This window comes from Grammomys surdaster, unplaced genomic scaffold (genome assembly GCF_004785775.1).
Source record: "Grammomys surdaster isolate TR1022 unplaced genomic scaffold, NIH_TR_1.0 125098, whole genome shotgun sequence".
Classification (NCBI taxonomy): Eukaryota; Metazoa; Chordata; class Mammalia; order Rodentia; family Muridae; genus Grammomys; species Grammomys surdaster.
Window position 1 is genome coordinate 726,290 of NW_021620001.1, and position 19,365 is coordinate 745,654.

The 19,365-nt window shown below is 42.9% G+C and overlaps 1 protein-coding gene across 5 annotated transcripts in view; it reads right to left on the bottom strand.

Annotated features, from left to right (window-relative positions):
• The window catches only part of Mapkap1 (MAPK associated protein 1), a 203,429-nt gene that overhangs the window by 108,357 nt on the left and 75,707 nt on the right, over nucleotides 1-19,365 (bottom strand). For all 5 annotated transcript variants that reach the window (XM_028785078.1, XM_028785077.1, XM_028785079.1 and 2 more), the window contains one exon: nucleotides 13,603-13,775. In XM_028785078.1, the coding sequence (XP_028640911.1) occupies nucleotides 13,603-13,775 (173 nt within the window). The remainder of the gene's footprint in view (nucleotides 1-13,602; nucleotides 13,776-19,365) is intronic.

The following is a 19,365-nucleotide window of genomic DNA, read 5'->3' on the forward strand; positions in this document are numbered from 1 at the left end:
ATAAAATGAATGGTAAGAATGCTAAATATTACTGTAAGGTTCAAAGCACAGCAACCTCACACAGAAGTGGCTCTACGTTCCCCAGGATAGCAGCTCCAGAGAGAAAACACCTGCTAGCTGCTAGCTGCCCTCCGCTCTGGGAGCTTCTGTCTCTTCAAACCCAAGGGCCTTGAGGGTCCTCACTCTTGTTTTCATACCATACCATGTTTCTGTACAGAGCTGTATTGTCTTGCATATGTTTATGATAATTGTATAACATTCCTATTTGCTAATTCTACCATTTCTGTACACAGAAGTCCCGTGTGCTATTCTGAATTAGACAGTCTTCCAAATAAATCTACAGAAATAGTGGGATTATGAATTTCACAAATGCATAGTATATTATAAACTTTTCCTGTAGATATTCTTTCAATCCCACTATCAGCAGGACATTTCAGAAACATAAATATGGAAGTGTCACCTCCTGCATAAGGCCTTTTTCTACCTTTAGAACCTGCCTTCTACAAGAATACACCTTCCACTGTGCTCTGCTGCCATCCTTTCCAGAGCACATACCTTGGGCTTAGCCAAACTTTCAGCTAGCAATTCTCTCCCCAGGTGATAGATATGTCAGTCTCATCTGTGTGGGCCATCAACCTGGGGGCACCATGTTCTTAGATAGTCAACCCTCATTACTGCAGGCAAGGCTTCTCTGACTCCCTCCTACCTCAGTGCAGTACAGGGCTCTAGACAAAACTAGAAAGGCTTATTCTTGTGTCCCTGGAACTCTCTGGATGTTCACTGTTCTGCAAGTCTCAATGATACAAAGTGAGCATGTATGATCTGATATCTGTCTGAATCAACAACCTGACCCTTGAGAGCATAGACTTTGATTATCTGTACCCCAATACCAAGCACAGGGCTTGGTATAGCATCAATAGCATGTAATGTTGAGCAAGGTAGGCAGGCAGGGTCTCTGCTATGAGCTGGGGCTATGGCACCTGTCTTAGGGTTTCTACTGTTAAGACAAAACATCATGACAAAAAAGCAAATTGGGTTTGTACTTACTGGTCCGCTTCCCCTAGCTTACTCAGTCTGCCCACCCCCTTTTAAAATGTATTTATTTTTTTCACTTTACATCCCAATATTGGCATCCCAACTCCTCTCACATACATCCTCCCTCCATCCCCCCTGCTCTTCTCCTCTGAGAATGGGGAGTTCCCCTCTCCCTCCCCACCTATAAAATACCACCTTCAATCACCTCTATCTCCCCAAACCCCCTGACACATCAAGTCACTATAGGATTAGGCAAATCCTCTCCCACTGACACCAGGTGATTCAGTTAGGGGAACATGATCTACATCACTCTGCCTTCTTATAGAACCCAGGACCACCAGCCCAAGGATGGCACCACCCACAATGGGCTGGGCCCTCCCAAACTGATCACTAATTGAGAAAATGTTTCACAGCTGGAACTCATGGAGGCATTTCCTCAACTGAGGCTCCTTTCTCTCTGATCACTCTAGCTTGTGTCAAGTTGATACAAAACCAGCAGTACAGCATCTGTTCATGATGCTGCTTATAAGAAGAACTTCATAGCTAAGCAGAGTGGTGCACACCTTCAATCTCAGCACTCAGGAGGCAGATCTCTGTGAACTAAAGGCCAGCCTGGTCTTCATTTCTTTGTACAGAATAGCTAAGGAAATAGTACAGGAGAGAGATGGCTCAGCTGATAAAGGCTAGGCTCACAACCAAAACACTAAAGCATAGGAAACAAGCAACTCTAGTCCAGATCTTGACTGACAACTGCACCCTACTCATTCCCGCCTGTGCCATGTAATAAAACAGACGGGACCTTGAGAAGTTACGTAACTCCTAGTTCTCAGTTTCTTTATAGCAAAAACATTACTTATGACCTCCAAAACTGCCATAAACTAAGAGTGTTTTAGCACACAGTGGGATACACTTTTTTATCTATCAACTATCGCCTAGAAGTGGGCAACTCTAGCAGTTTGTAAACTGAGTATCGGCTTGCTTTCTCTTCCATTCAGTGACTACAATGTCTGTAGTAACTCTTTTTTTTTTTTTTTTTTTTTTGAGACAGGGTTTCTCTGTATATCCCTGGCTGTCCTGGAACTCACTCTGTAGACCAGGCTGGCCTCGAACTCAGAAATCTGCCTGCCTCTGCCTCCCAAGTGTCGGGATTAAAGGCGTGCGCCACCACCGCCCGGCTATGTAGTAACTTTTAAATTTAACTGTAGTAACTTTTAATTTAAATCAGAACATTGGGGGCTGGAAAGATGGCTAAGCATTTAAGAGCTACCTTTCCAGAGACCTGGGTCCCTGCCCTAACACCCACTTGGCAGCACACAACTGTCTACAACTCTAGTCCCAGGAGATCTGATACCCTCTTCTGGCCTTTGTGGGCACCAGACATGCAAATGGTATGCCAAATGGTATGGTAGACAAAATACCCGTACACATAAAATTAAAATTAAAAATGGTGAAAATGGTGGGGGATTCTAGTGAGGGAGAGGAAAGGAGATAAGTACGGAAGGCAATAAAATGACAGTAAGGGTATCTGAAAAAGTCCCAAGGAACCATACTATTAATCACCTACCTAAAGGCTCCTTACTACACTTAAATTACTATATATAGACAGGTTTGGCTTAAATAAAATGTCCATGCTGTCCACTTTACTAAACCAGCATAATCCCTCACTCCTCATCAAGGAAACTTCTCTTTCCCACAAATAGAGACTGGATGCAGAAAACTACAACCAATCAAAATGCAGAGTTGGAGAGCCCAGTCCCAACAGATATATCTTCACCTCCTGCATCTAAGGCTCAGAGATCACTGATGAAGAGGAGACTGTTAAGAGCTAGAGGAACAGGAATTTTGCTGTGAGACTGTCAGAATGTCAGAAGCTACTACACTCAAAGTCTCCATGATTGTTAAACAAAAACAATGCCAATTGATATGGCAAAGTGGGCGAGGCTAGGGGATAAGAGACTACACAGAGAACTACAGGTATCTAAGGAACACTGAGAGCAGCTTATCCAATAGCAAATAGTCATCCCTGAAAAACAAACAAGCAACATTATACAGACTGAGCAGGTTGTTCTTAAGTATTTAAGAATATGCAGACACAACGACAATAAAGAAAAAAGAGACCATGAATTTGAAAGAGAGCAAGTGGTGGAGGGGTGGAGGTGGTGGTATAAGGGAGCATTTAGAAGGAGAAAAGGGAAGGGAGAAATGAAGCCATTATATTAAAATCTCAAACAATAATTTTACAAAACTAAATAATAACAATAAATAATAAAACCACAAACAAACAAACAAATGAAGCAAGGAGATCTCACCAGGTTGGCAGTTACTGGTGAGCAAAGGTCTGTGAGAGGCAGAAGCTTGCTTTCTCAGACTCTTGGAGAAGGCCTCCCTTGCATGGCAGGGCTGAGCCCTTTGTGTAAATCTGAAGGTTCCTGTGCATGTGCTCCCATCTGCTTCACGTATCACGTACTGCACGGGGCTCTGGACTGGGGACAAGCTCACAAAGACACCGTGCAGACTTCAGCTCACCCTGTGCTGCAGCAGCTCACCCTGTGCTGCAGCTCTTGAGACTTCTCTGGGATGCTCCTTGGAGTAAGTCAAGGCTCCATTTGCCCCAGCTCTGAACCTCTTTGTTTTCTGACAGGTCCTCAGTGGCCATGTTGAAGGCTTTCTTCTTCACACTAACCAGAGGCTTCAGTAAACATCTGTACACAGAAGTCTCCCAGATTCCCACTCCTGGTTTGTCTCCCTCTCCTCTGAACTCCAGCAACCAAATACAAAGGATTATCCAATTAACAGGCAGAAGACTAAACTCACAGACTAGGCTAAACCACACTGTGAAAGCTGACCAAGACTACTGGAAGGCCTCCTATCTCATCACAAAGGCCACAGCACATAGGCCAAGTCTGAAATCTAGGCAATCACCTTGGAGACTGCTTCTCTCCCAGATTCCCTGTATCCAAGTCACCCCCATGCTGGAGTTGTACCTCAGCTACTTTAGAAGCTGCCCACTCCTCTTAGTTTACAGGGCCTTGTCTCAAGCTGCCTTTCTCCATGCCGCAGACACAGCAGCCCACTGCTCCCTCCTGCCTTGGCTGTGCTGCCACACTACTCCATCGTGGGCCTCTCTCAATGCAGAGGCCTCTGCTGCCTCTCCCAGGGCATCGCTCCCTGACTCAGCGTGGGCACCCAGGAATGGCATCCTTTCCTTATAGCACTGAGCTCCATTATGTGGAAAAAAATTCAGCAAATGCCCCAGACACAGAAAAGACTCCACGAATGCTGGACGGATGCATGGATGCTTACGAGAGAGAAGTGAGATGAGCCAGAGACAAGGGTCATTATACTGGTAACCTCTTCTATCCACCACACTCCAAACTTCTGAGTGAAGGGACAACACTCCTCTTGCTCCCTCCCCATTTTACCCTTCCTCTATATCTAGGGCCTACGGTTCCAAAAACATTTGTTGAAGGAATGGAAGGTGGTAAAGTCTAAGTATCAGTGGCTGCCAGAGATGAGGAGGGGAGATATATAGGTGATGCACAGGGTTTTGGAGATTAAGCAGGATATCAAGAGGTGAAGGCAGAAAGGCACATCTGACTAGACAATAGTACACACAAGGAACTGTTGCCAGTTTAAATGGGAAGCCTTCACATGCATAGGAATGCATGGGAGGGCAAAGGGGGAAGGGCTACTGACGCTAATCACATATTTAAGCAAAGGCTCTTAGAGATGACCAAGGAACATAGAGTGGAGGCAGTGATCTAGAAAGGTGAGGAGTAGACTGAAGTGTGAACTCAGAGGAGACAGATGAGAGGTGTAATGTGTCTAATGCCGCCATACACTTATGAGATATCAGAGTACCACACATGAAGCAATCACTTGTAATAAGAGAATGCTAACTCACAGTCCTATGTGAATGACTACTAGAAAATTCAAGGCTATGGGTTTTCTCATCTTTTTTTTTTTAAAACAACTGTTACTGTGTACACTACATTTTACACACAAGAACACCATGCTATTTGAAACCTAAGTAACATATACAAGATCAGCCTGCTATAGCAATACCAGATTTAAAAACAAGGGCATGGCTCTATATTTTACACTTTTTTTTTAAAGGATTTTTTTTTTTTAAATGTGAGTACATTATCACTCTCTTCAGACACACCAGAAGAGGGCATTGGATCTGATTACAGATGGTTATGAGCCACCATGTGGTTGCTGGGAATTTAACTCAGGACCTCTGGAAGAGCAGTCAGTGCTCTTAACTGCTGAGCCATCTCTCCAGCCTTGTATTTTACACTTTTAACTACTATATTGAATTCTGACAAAGAGAAGAGACAAAGATGCTAACGTTTCAGAGTGTCTGAAAAAAATGATGATGTCTGATGCTTAATGAGATGAGGTCTTAACTATACAAAAACCACCAACTCTCCTCAAGGGCTGCAGATGGCTGACATTGAGACTAGTAACATAAGTCTACCATAGGATGGGAATCTGCACTGCCTGCCTAGACCTGCTTGGTATGTTCAGCACTGTTCAATTACAACCTGTAAGTGGCTACTAAGCACTTCTCAAATGGCATGTTTGAGTGGACATTAAATTGCAAATAGACACCACATATTAAAAATTTACAACCACAACAAAATTTATAAGTGTGTTTTATGTGTAAAAATTTTTATAATGGTGACAGATTTTGTGTTTTGTGTGTGTGTGTGTGTGTGTGTGTGTGTTTAAAGACAGGGTGCCAGGTAGATTGGTCTACAACTCCTATGCCATCAAGAACGACTCTGAACTGATCCGACCCCTTCTACCTCCCAAGGGCTGGGATCACAGCCTTGTGCTTTCGTGCCCTGTTTTATGGCGTGCTAGAGGTGGTCCTCAGGGCTCCCTGCATGTAAGGCAAGCGTGCTTCCAATAGAGACAAACCTCTACACTCCCATCCCAATGCTGAAATGATTCTATTTTAAACAAAATAAAATACATTACATAAAATTTAAGTTCATCTTTTGCCAATTTTAAAAAATGTGACGACCAGAAAATTTGAAATTACAAACGTGCCTTCTGCTTTCAGCTTAATTTTTACTTCTGAACAGTGTGGCGCTGCAGCCTGGTGCCTGCCTCCACTGCTGAGCATAGTGGTGATCTGCAAAGGCACTGCCCAGGGCTACAGGAACTCTTCAGGCTTTTAGCAGCTCACCTATCAGCAGCCTGACAGACACCAACAGTAGATGGGAGAGTAGAGAAATGGAAAGGGAAAGGTGGGAGTGGGATGAGTGCTCCAGTGTACACGAGTCATGACATATGACCAAAGTCTATTCACAGACGACGGGAATAATCAAAAATTACCCTTGAAGAAGCCCTTAAATTATTTATAAAGCAGAGTAAGTTTGGCTCTGTGTGAAGAGGAGGTGTATATCTCAAGTTCCTGACAGGGTAAAACCTCACTGAGTTTTCTTTTTCTCCCATAAATGGGTGTTATTCAAAAGATATTGTTCCATTCCTGAATCTAATGGAGAAAAACAAACTAAGGAACATTTTATTTTAGCAAATCTTATAGGCCAGAAACAGTTGGTCATCAGCAAAGGGGCAAAGGCAGTTTAATGGAAGAACAGTCATTTTATAAATGGTGCTGGAGTAACAAAGGTATCCACATATAAACCAGGCATCCAAACAGAACCCTTTCTTCCAGGCTGAACGGAAGGTATATTCTTTTCTCTGCTGCCTTCTTGCAGCATTGGGGATTGAATCCTCACTCCTTGTACATGTTAGGCAAGTACTCTACCACTCAGAGACACCCCAAGTTCAGGTTTACAGATCTAAATATAAAGCACATAATCATATTCTAGAAGGAAATATTTCTAGGAGAAAAATTTATGTGACCCTAGGTATACTGAGGACCTTTTAGATACACCTCTAGGACCAGTCAGATGGCTCAGCAGGTGAGGGTGCTCTCCATCATGACACATGTACACATGCACATACACACCCAAATGCAAAAAATTAAACAAAATGGATACAACACCAGAAGCATCATCTATGAAAAAAAGAGTTGTTAAGCTGAAGTTCATTAACATCTAGGCCATCTGTTGACTAAGAGATACTATTAAAGGGATGGAAAGGTAAACACACATTGGGAGGAAAGTCTCTGCAAAGCATCTGAAAAGAAACTGTATCTAGAAATTTTATCTAAAAATACAAATTCTTAAAACTCGCTCAGTACCATCCACTAGAGACTGCAAATCGGCACCAGATGATCGCTGCATGCCCATAAGAATAGTTAAAGTCCAAATGCCAGCTGGACTGAATGCTGGGGAGACTGTGGGCAACACAACTCTAGCTGCTCCCTGATGGGAAGGCTGAAGGCCAGAAGCCTTCCAAGAGACAGCTGGCTGACCGGACCTTACCACACAGGCTTACCTGACCATGCAACCCAGGCACTGTGCTCCTAAGTACTTGCCCAAACGAGATGAAAACTCACATGCACACAAAACTGGCATGGAAACATGTAAAACAGCTTTCTACATAACGGTCAAAAAATTCAGAAGGAAGAGATAGTTTTCAATGGAAACACAAAAGAGGAAAAACAGTGTATTCTGTTCTGAAAAGACATGAGGCAGCTGGGCATGGTGAGCACCTGTAGTCTCAGCACTCAGGAGATTGAGGCTTGAGGGAAAGCTTGAGCCCACCTACAAAGTATAAAGAGATCTTGGAGAGGAGCTTTAACCTGTGTCTCTTAATCCTTAAACCAAATAGTCAAAACCCAAGGCAACTTGGAGAGATTTTTTTTCCCTCAAAATCATGGACTACATATAAAGAAATTACAGTAAGACCCTCGAATCTAAACAAAACTTTGTAAGGCACAAAATTCAATAAATGTGAATAATGAAGTAAATTGCTCAGTCTGGTCTTATAGACAGACTTAAGTAATTTCAGTTAGTGTCTTCCCACTGTTTCTCTCAGGATCAGTCTATCAAAATCAGGAGGAAATCAGGCTAAATACTATAGTCAGATCTTACCCAACAGTTAACAAACACAAGAAAGAATAAAGAAAGCCACGAATCCCAGCCAACTTCTTCATTCCTTTCCTGGGGCAAGTTGGATGTTGCAGTTTACACAGCACAGGGCACTTGAACAATACTCATGTATAAATGGTTTTCTTGACAATCAAACCAAAATTGGAGGAAAGTTCTTACAGGCATCTAGCAATTTGGTTCCTGTGAATGAAGTGACAGACCAGCCCAGTGGGAAAGACCAAATAAGGATCTATTCCAGAGCATCAACACTAACAGGCTGAAAGAAAATCCTTCCCACACTACCCCACAGGAAGGGATTTCTGAGATTTATTTTACAGACTGGCTTACATCAAAAAGGACTAAGGCCGGGCAGTGGTGGCACATGCCTTTAATCCCAGCACTTGGGAGACAAAGGCAGGTGGATCTCTGAGTTCGAGGCCAGCCTGGTCTACAGAGTAAGTTCCAGGACAGCCAGGGCTGCACAGAGAAACCCTGTCTCAAAAAAAACCAAAAAAAAAAAAACAAAAACAAAAAAAAAACCCAAAAAACAAACAAACAAACAAAAAGGACTAAGAATCCAAATGCAAACCTCTGAAAGGCCTGTGGCTTAATTTGGACATTCAAAATGCACTAGGGGATGGGGGTGGGGGTGGGGGTGGGGGGTGGGGTGATGCAGTGTGTAACTACTGAAATGTCAGCAAGCCAAGCTCAACCACGGACATTGACAAAAAGCTCATTATCTATTTGACTCTTCCTTTCAGGTTTCTTTATTTAAAAAAAAATATATCGTTTAGTTTTCATTTTGGAAAAGAAAAAAAAAGAAAAAAAGGAGCCTCTTCTTACCAACTATGACTATGAAAAAAAATAAAGATGCTAAATCATTTTAGATTACCAAATAAAATATACATAACTTAAAATATGAAAAAATTAAATAAGCGTAATTTACCACAATTTCAATTCTCTAAATATGTATGCCAGGAAGAGGTTTTCAGGAATGCTAGCCTGGATGACCAGTTTTTGAAATTTGTTCAAAATAAAGTTTGAATTTAAAAGGTTTTTCTTTTAACTTGTGGTTAAACAAGTTGTGGTTTCAAACAGACATTTGAAAGTTCTCTTATTTGAACGTGTGTTATCTCTCTTATTTGTGGCACTGTGTTACTTAATCAGTGAATTGAGGGGCCGGAGAGATGGCTCAGCAGTTAAGAACACCAACTGCTCTTCCAGAGGTCCTGAGTTAAATTCCCAGCAACCACATGGTGGCTCACAACCGTCTGTAACAGAATCTGATGCCCTCCTCTGGTGTGTCTGAGGATAGAGACAGTGTACTCATAAAAATCTTTAAAAGAAAAAAAAAAGGTAGAAACTTTTAAATCTAGTGCTCTGTATAGTTAATAGCTTCAATATAGCAAGTATTCTGATCCTGTGTATTGTTCCAGTACATTTTCTGTTTTTTTTTTTTTCTTAAATAACATATTGTGACTTCTTATGTGCGTCAAACTATCTCTACCAACTCCTCCTAATTGTCCTTACAAATTTTCCCTGGTCCATAGTTTTCTTTCTTTCTTTCTTTCTTTCTTTCTTTCTTTCTTTCTTTCTTTCCTTCCTTCCTTCCTTCCTTCCTTCCTTCCTTCCTTCCTTCCCTCCTCCTCCTCCTCCTCCTCCTCCTCCTCCTCCTCCTCCTCCTCCTCCTCCTTCTTCTTCCTCTTCCTCTTCTTCTTTGTCCTCTTCCTCTTCTTCCTCCTCTTCCTCCTCCTCTTCCTCCTCTTCTTCCTCCTCTTCTTCCTCTTCTTTTGTTTCCTTGGTTTTTTTGAGACAGGGTTTCTCTGTATAGCCTTGGCTGCCCTAGAACTCACTCTGACTAGTATTCTTTCATTTAATGCTGCAGAATACTTTTATTTTGCATTTTAAAATCAGAATATAAACCTATGGATTTTTCTAAGCACTTTCACAATACTTTGTTCTGCTGATCCTCTTGCCTGGCCCCTTCCCCTGGCTGACAGGTTCTGGCAGGAGCTGTACTGAAGTAGCCTATTTCAGAAGGGCATCATCAAGGCCATGGTGTTTTCTTCCTTTGTCGCATGATGCTAGGTAAACACAGTAAGAATTACTATATTACCTAGTTGGGTTATTCCTCATTTCAGTATGAGTTTGAGGGTAGCCTGGTCTACATAGCAAGTTCCAGGACAACCAAGATGCTACACAGAGAAACTGTCTGAAAAAAACAAAAAGAAAAACAAAACAAAGCAAAACCCTTCTACTATCTGACTCATCTCTGGAACCTGTGGATGGGAAGGGACAAGTAGACGGAGCGCAGGACAGATTATGGATTCAGGAGGAAAAAGAGGAAAATCTAAACTTCATGCCATTTTATATTAGAGAGAGCATCATAACATTAAAAACTTACTTTAAATCTAATTTCATATAGTGTGTGTGTGTGTGTGTGTGTGTGTGTGTGTGTAAAATAGGTGAGTCTCTGTTGGCATTACCCTGATTAACAATACATCTGAATAAACTTATCCTTTTTGTGTATGTTTTTGAGACAGGGCCTGACACTAAGGTCTTACTATGTAGTCCAGGCTAGCCTGAAGTTTGAAATGATTCTCCTGCCATTGTTGCCAGATGCCAGGAGCACGTGCACCACCACACCAGGCCCTTTGCTTCTTTATTTTCTTCCTTGTGCTTTGTCTACCTGATAAGTTTAACTTTCCCTGACTATTTAGAAGACTGTAGGTACTTTTCTGCTTTTAGTGGCATTTATTTATGTGCATGTATGTGTGCTGTACTTGTGGAGGACAGAGGTCAACATCTGGTATCTTCCTCTACAAATCTACCGTGTGGGGGCCTCCCACTGAACTGACCAGGCTGACTAGCCAGCAAGACTCTGATCTGTTTCTACCATCTAGCACCCAGGAAAAAGTGGCTACAGTAGTGTGTGTATGAAAGCCCAGCTCTGGGTAGGCAGAGTCAAACAAAGACTCCTGAGGCTTGCTGGCCAATCAGCCTAGACTAATTGGTGAACTCTAGGCTAATAAGAGACAGTTTCAAAATACAAGCTGGACAACTCTAGCTTCCACATTCGCTTGTATATGAGCACATGATGCACACACATACACATATACCACAATTTCACCTAATTTCTTCAAGAAGAACCATTAATAAAAAAACTAATGTATTTTAACATGTAATGTATTTATGTTATTTTAAAATTGAAAAATGTTTCAAATATGTCCAAGTTAGAGTTAGTTCTACTATAGAAAATACTGATATAACGTAAATGAATTTTTTGATATCCTCTATAGTTTTTAAAAGAAAAGGTTCAAAAAAAAAAAAAGGTTCAAAGTATAAAGATCAAAAAGTCAAAGCACCAACTGTGTGAAGTGAAGGGATGTGCACAGTGTGATACATGGTCTCTGCCATGGGATGAAGTGGGTAATCAGGAAGCTGGGTTCACAGCTGTTCCTCAGCACTCTGGAAGTAGAGCAAGGTCTTCTGGCACCTGCTGCAATGGATGGAGTTGGCTGTGCATGCACCCGTGCTTGCTGTACAGGGCTGGGTACCTTCTTTGTAACTTTCTAGTTCTTACTTTTCCTATACCCATGCTGCCCTCCAACATGGCAGCAATATGTGCTGGCACCAGTGAACATCTACTTCTGCTGCCTGATACATTGAAAGTGGATTTTTGCTGCTGTTATGCTTTTTTAAAAAGCACTGCTCTTTATAATCATTTAAAATTTTCATTTATAAATGATTATAAACTCACAAGAGGGAAAATCATTTCCTCTGACTCTTTTATGCAGTATTCCCCACTCATGTAATTATAGTCTAATATCAAGACCAAGGAAATTGACATGTGCATAACACTTGTAACAAGACTACAAATCTCACTCAGTGTCTGCCAGCATGTGTGTGTGTGTCTGCTTGCGTGCAGATAACAGAGGTCTTTTATACCATTTCTTCCCAAATACTGTCTCTATCTTCTGAATGTGTTGTCTCTGTCCTTTTGTCACTTTGAATATGTGACATAAGGAAATCACATGAGATGCAACCTTCCCAAAGTGACTTAGAGCTATCAGTGGAGTTGTGTGCATCAACGGCCTGTTCCTCTTTAGCACTGAGCAGTGTTATGCTGTTCGGGTGTTTAATGGTGCACCTTGTGGAAACTATGCCAGTTACTTCCAGCTTTCACTATGATCGTATCATTAATTCATACAGAAAAATGTAATAATAACAAGTTATCAACCAGCAAGAGAGTAGTGGTATGGACTGAACTGTACTCTTGAGAAAATAAGTCAAACTTCCACCCTCTGGTACCTGCAAATGTGTCAGTACACTGCTCTGCCCCTGAGTAGGGCATAAGCATAAATCTATACTTCTCTTGAACATACTGTCTTCTCTGCTGATTGATATAACTTTTCCTACTGTTCCTCCAGGTTTCACCTTGGCTGTCCCAGGACCAAGGGAGCTGGACCCTGCATTAACTCTGAAACACATACCTGGATCTTCTCAAAGCATCTGCTTTTACATGCCACTGCCACTTTGCCTTGGGCTGTACAGCCCCTGACAGCAGAGGCTGTTCTCCTCTCCTCTGTTTTCAGACCCAGCACACAGTCCCACCATAGTGTGTGTGGAAGGAAAGAACTGGGCACTGGGTTAAAGCATCAATCCTGCTACGTGCTGTGTGATTTAAAAAAGCTATTTAGCCTGAGTTTAGTTTCTATACCTATAAAAATTGTCACAGTTCAGCTCCTGTTTGTTACTCCATAGCCGTGTAACCTGGACCAGTTGAATCATGTCTGTCAGCTTCAGTGGCCATATCAGACAGTATCTTCAAGGTTTCAGTTCAGGTAATACCCCCTTCCTTGTTCCTCATTTCTCCTTCATACTAAGAAGGGTCTACATCTCAGCACCTTCTGAGGAACAGCTACCGATGCCTAACCTTGGTCTGAGCCTAGTGAGGAGTATCTCAGCTGACACGGCTCTCTATTGCCACGAGAGCAATAGAGATGATCCTTACACTCAAACTTACTCAGGGAATCAGAAGGCAGGGTCAGAAAGAGCTCAAAAGTCACTAGGCATAGTGGTGCACATCTGTAATCCCAGCACTCAGGAGGCTGTGGCAGAAAAATCCTGAGTTTGAGGCTGGCCTACTCTTTTGTTCACCCCAATATTTATTTATTTTTATGTATATGAGTGATCTGTCTTCACACACTGGAAGAGGGAATCAGATCTTATTACAGATGGTTGTGAGCCACCATGTGGGTGCTGGGATTTGAACCTGGGTCCTCTGGAAGAGCAGTCAGTACTCTTAACTACTGAGCCATCTCTCCAGCCCCTTTCATGCCACTCTTATCCACATGAATTCATTTTCTTGTGTCTATATCTGGAAACCTATACATTTATTCTGCAAGTAGGACCCCAGGGAGGACTCTGAGCTAGATTAGTGTGAAAGTCTGGTCCTCTAGCTAGTGCCTAGAGAGACTGACATGCCAAGAGTGCAGCTTTGGTGGCTGAGAAACCACTAAGAACTAGAGCTGGAGAACAAAAAAAGGTTTACTTGAGCTTTGGTTCCCGTCCTTCACTCGTGTACTGCCAACAGATGAGCCCAATGAGGTCCTGCACTCTGGCGCTGGCCATGGTCACCACGGTCATTGGCAGCAGTCTGTCCTGGCTGGAGTGCAGTGGGAGGTAGACGTCGATCTTCTTAGTTGCAGTTGTACCCACATGACCCTGTGAACAGAGCACACACATCAGAGTAAAACACACAGCTGTGGTCTTGCAGGCAGTAAGGATGCTAGCACAGCCATTTCTCACACAGACCTGCTCTGAGTCTAGACAGTCTCGAGGGGATCAAAGTCTACATTCAGGAAGATGAATGGGTGTTCCTAGAGGAACAAGTATGAGTGTGAGCAGAGTTGATGCTTGGTGTTGCTCTGGGTTTATTATCAACTCTCTATCCTTGGAGGTACTAACTCTGCCATCAGCTGCCTTCCCTGGCAACAGCCATGTCTCTCCTGGAGAGGTTGAAGAGGAGGCACTCAAACTGAGACAAGAGCTTGTCTATCTATGTACCTCAGAGATTTCAGGAACTAACTCCATCGGGCCATCTGCACTTCCTTCCTTAGTGCCATACAGTTCAAGAGTGCTTGGTGGTCTACCGCTGCTTATCCTACACTACTCTATGCACTCCCAATTCAGCCATCTTCTCTCCATTCTCCTTTCTGGAGCGCCAGCACTACACAACATGTCCAAGCTGCTTTTTAAACATTCTACTTCTGAGCCTTGAGCAGAAGCTGCTGTCTGAAGAGGGCAGGCCTCCTCTACCATTCCCTTAAAATAGGACAGCTTTGCTGTTTTTAACTCTTCCTTCTCCTAGGTTTTCCTTCTCCCTAGTTCTCATCTCTTTCCTCTCTAACTCCCAAGTTGCTCTGCTGCCTACAGTGGCTTCAAATTCATGATGCTCGTGCCTAAGCTGCAGCACAAACACACACCACCATGTCTGGCTCTTCAGTCATTTTTTTCATAATCCCCAAATCCTCAAGGTCAGGAGGCCAAGTAGGTAGTGTTGTCCCCACTAACATTTCCAAACTATTACTTCCCCTTTTCCTCAAAACTTCCTGTTCCAGAGAGTTTCAAACCATCCAACTCTAGCTCTGGGGTCCCCTCCTGTTCTGGTCTATGTTCTGGGCCACTGTAGCTTTGTCTTTTTCCTTTAGCTACTTTGTGTGGGTTCTGTACACAAAATAAAACACACTACAAGCCATCCCCCTTTCTCACCAGAGACTAGACTTTGGTTTTCTTGGCTTGTAGTCTTACTCACTTACAAACATGTCCAGTACATCATAAGGAGAAACATGCACAAACAGTTCAATTTATACTCGTGTCCTTAACTGCCCCACATCACCTCCTATCCCAAGTCACGGCAGCTGTCACCTCACTGCAGCAAGTAGCACCACCACTGCACCAGCTGCTCATGTCCCAGATCCTTTTTCTTTCTACTGTCTATTTGCTAGCAAGTTCAAGGACATGCACTGTAAAATTGTGTTTCAAGAACAGTCTTTGCAGCGAATGGCAGTAGGATGGCCAGAGAGCAGCATGCAAAAGAATGGACTTGCATTCCTAGCTCATAGTTCATACGAAGATAAACTATAAGAGTAAAACCATAATAATCATAGCAGGATACATCTTCATGACCTTGAATTAAGCACTGATTTCTTTAAATGACACAAAGTTAAGCAACAAAAAAATAAATCAGTTTATCAATATTTTAAAAATGTGTTCTCCAAAGAATATTGTTAAAAAGGCAATACACAGAAGGGGAAGGAAGAGCTGCATTGATCTAGTAAGGTTTACCATCAAGAACATGCTGAGAACTCTCAGGATGCAATAGAAAAGATAATCCTATTAAGATATTGGTAAAGGATTTGAGTAGACATTTCTCTGAAGAAAAAAAACCCAAGTGACCAATAAATACATGAAAGGACACTCCACACCAACTATCATAATGCGAGTACCAGCCACACAGAAGGTGCTAAGTTGCCACTGTGCAAAAGTAGTTACGATAAACTGCATGTGCACATAAGCATGTACACATACTTCCCCCACATGCACACTAGTAGAGTGTCGTCCCTCTTCTCTAAGCACATCCTGGATTTGCTTTGCAGTATGAGGGAGGGACACGACACTAAAAGCTATCATATTACAAGCCTCTTCGCATTTCTCTAGTGAGTGAATAACAATGAATAAAGTCTAAACTCACACAACACTGTGTGATCGATCTGGTACCTACCTCCTTCCCATCATCACCCAATGCCAACTCCCCAGGCTGCCCATCAGGGTTTAGCTACCTTGGCCTGGAAGTGCTCCTGGGGTGTATGTCTGGACACACATCTGTGGATACCCTGTCTGCATCTCTCGCTTTGAAGACCCCACTGGGCACTACTCACTAGATCTAGAAGGCTCTTCTTCATCACCTGTCATCCTTTAATGTTTGCTCTTGGCCATGACACTAAGTTGCTCTGTTTCTCACACGTAAAATGATAAGACTCTCTTGAGGACTGATGCTGAAGCCTTAGCTCCTGGGTTCTACTCACAGCTCCTTCACTGATGACACGGAAGAAAGAAGCCCTTCTCAGTTACTCTCTGACAGGTTCCCTGCTCATTCCCTTTGTACCCTTTAACAATTTAGGATTATGCATTTATTTCTGTTCATCTTTAGTGCATGCTGTTCCCACCAAATTGGTAATAGTGTCTTTTTGCTTCTTACTCCAAACACCATGTCTAGCAGTGTGCCTGGCAGACTGAAGACCCCCCCTCCTCAAAAAAGAATCTGATAGCCAAGGCATGCTATTCTGTTGACCCAGCTAATTGATAGGATTCTTAAGCCCAAGAATTTGAGGTCTGCCTGGCTGGCATGGCGGAACTTTATCCTTACACTAAATGCCAAATGAACTAATAAAACACCGTGGAATGTCCTAAATGCATACTTTTTGAGGAACTCAATAAATCTTCATTTCTTTTTTCCCTCTTGCCTTTTTTTCATAAGTTTGTTTCTGATCATACAGGGAAGCATAGAGATTTACCCAATCATATGGCTTCACTTTATAATTCTAGCATTCTAAGAGTCCAAACCTGAATAAGGAAGGTAAGATAAAGTTGGTTTTAAAAGTACTTTACATAAATGTTACTTCTCTCTCAATCCAATAACTAATATTAGGCCAAGTGATGGTCCCCAAGTCTAAAGGCATCAAGTGAATAAGAAAGTCAATTCTCTACAATACTCCTGTCTTTTCATAGGCACAGCTTTGAATGCCTTTGTGTGCTTTTTGCATAGAAATAACAACTGCAGTAGTTAAGCCAGGCTTCTCCACCAAGCATGATGACACTGAGGCAGGCCGAGGGTGAACTAATCACAGAGGAACCTCCCTGGAGAGCTGTGACAGCTAGTCTTGGTTGTCAACTTAACTGCAGCTAGAACCTCAAGCTAAAACCCAAACTGCCTGGTATACCTTTCAGGGACTTTCTTTTTCTGTTTTGTGTTTTTGAGTCAGAGTTTCTCTTTGTAGCCCTGGTTGTCCTAGAACTAGTGAGTGCTGGGATTAAAAGTGTGTACCACCAGAGTCTGGCTGAGGGATTCTTCTTAGTTGAATTCTGAGGTGGAAAGACTCACCCTAAACCTGGGCTACTGCAGGTGGCAGTCCACATAAAAGGCACGGAAGATGGAAGCCTTGCTCTTGGCCAGCTTGCTCTCATTCCTGCTGGCAAGTCTACCTCCCTGTTGCAGAGCCAGACTGCAAAGAAGCCTGAAAACAAGCCACTCTCCAGGAATCCTCCTAGGCTCAAGCAGCAGGCTAGGACTGCTAAGACATCCAGTCTCATTGAATAACAACTAGATTCTTGGCTTTTCACTGGGACAAAGCCACTGTAGACTGTCCGCGCGCGCATGCACACACACCCCCCGCTCTTCTCTTTCGCCAGCCTACTGCTTTCCCTTTTTACCCTCACTTATTCCTGCTGCTACTGCTGTGGAATGGCAGCTGAGAGGTCACAGACAGGGCTGACATAGCAAGACGTGGAAACCTCGGGGCAAGACAATGAGAATCTGCTTCACAAACTGTAATGTGCTTCCTAAGTGCAGAGCAGCTTACTAGATGCTTCTGATTTCGGATCCATTCTGATCTCATGAACATGAGGCCTAAAGAGATAGCACACACGCTCTAAAAAGAACACTGACAATTCTAGTAGAACAGACATTTGCTTGGCGCTTTGGCTCTCTCTTATTTCTCAGCTTCTACCTTTATATTCCAGCGGAGAGAACTAAGGCTTCCGACAATACAGTGTCCTGCAAAATGTTCCACAGCCACATGGAAGAAGCACAACAGCTCAACCTGAGCCACGGTGAGATGACTCCAAAACCACTGTTCTGAATATCCAACTCCTTCACCCCCTTGGTCAGTCCAAGTGCCAGTAAACCCCACTTTCTGCAGCTCACCTTCTCTCCCCCTTTGTTCTCACAAATACAGCAAAAGATTCATGTTGAGCAGCCTCCTACAGAAAGATCTAGATCTGAGGGAGGAGAATATAAAAAAATACACAGAGACTCCCAGGACCTCCCCTGATCCTAACTGCAGTTAGTTAGGAGACCCTGGCAGGTGTTAATGGCATATCCTATGGTCTCTTAACCCTGCTCATTTCATATGAAATCAGAAAAAAACACAGAGATGCTTAGTAAATGAGTGAAGCGCTTTATCATTTCAATTTTCTACTTCCATCTTGGGAAAGTGCCTTGTACAAACCCTGAAATTATCTACTTTAATGAGAAGGCTCTTCTGAAAAGCTCCAGGTGGTGGCAGTGCGCTTGATCCAAGAGTCCCTGTGTTGCAAGATTTAGAGAAAATCATCTAAAACATAAAACAATCCATCAACATAATAGAAAGTAATTAACTTATAAAAAAAATAAGGTGACCAAAGGATTAAAAGTATTCATCACATGAAGAAAGCAATATTCCAGAGGCCTAACATCCAAGTATTAAAAAGCAACTAACAATAAACAAAGATCGTGTCACACAGCTTTACTGCACAGCAATTTATGTGCTCCCCAATACAGGATTGGGGAGATAAAGCCATAATTAGAGCACAAGAGAGGGCTTCACAGGGACCAGATTCAGCTGTATCTTCCTCCCCTCCCATGCATTCAACAAACCCCCAGTGTGCCACCACGCTGGGGCCTGAAGATCAAGTCTAATAAGCACGGTTCGGAGCAGACCCTCAACAGTCTCCTGGCCTGCTAGGGAGTGAACACTAAGAAGGAAAAGATAAAAGGCTGCCAAGAAAGCCCAGAGGCAGTCGGTCACACTGGAAGGGGTTGAAGAGGCATCTTGGAAAAACCTTCACGCTCCCTGACAGAGAACCACGAGCCCAGAGAAGCTGCTCACTCCATTTACAATCAGCACAAGAGAGGCAGGGCAGAGGTTCCGTCTGAGACATGGTGATTTTATGAGTGATTTTAATATTCTGCTTTGTATTTTCTATAATGAATACTATGTTTCCAACTAGGAACAAAAGACTGTAATTATAAACAATAACAGCAACAATAAGGAGGTGAAGAGCGCGAGGGTAACTACCACTGAAGGCTCACGGGCACCAGGTAGAGGGAGAAGCTCCACGCTGGATATGCAGCTCACGGTAAGGCACCAGGCACCAGGCACACAGCGTGAGCTGGGACTACAGTGCCATGGGAGCACCGCCCCAGCATAGGGAAGACCCAGGGTTAAGTAATTTTCATTAAAGAAAAACGAAAAGCAACAAATCCAGCAGGTGA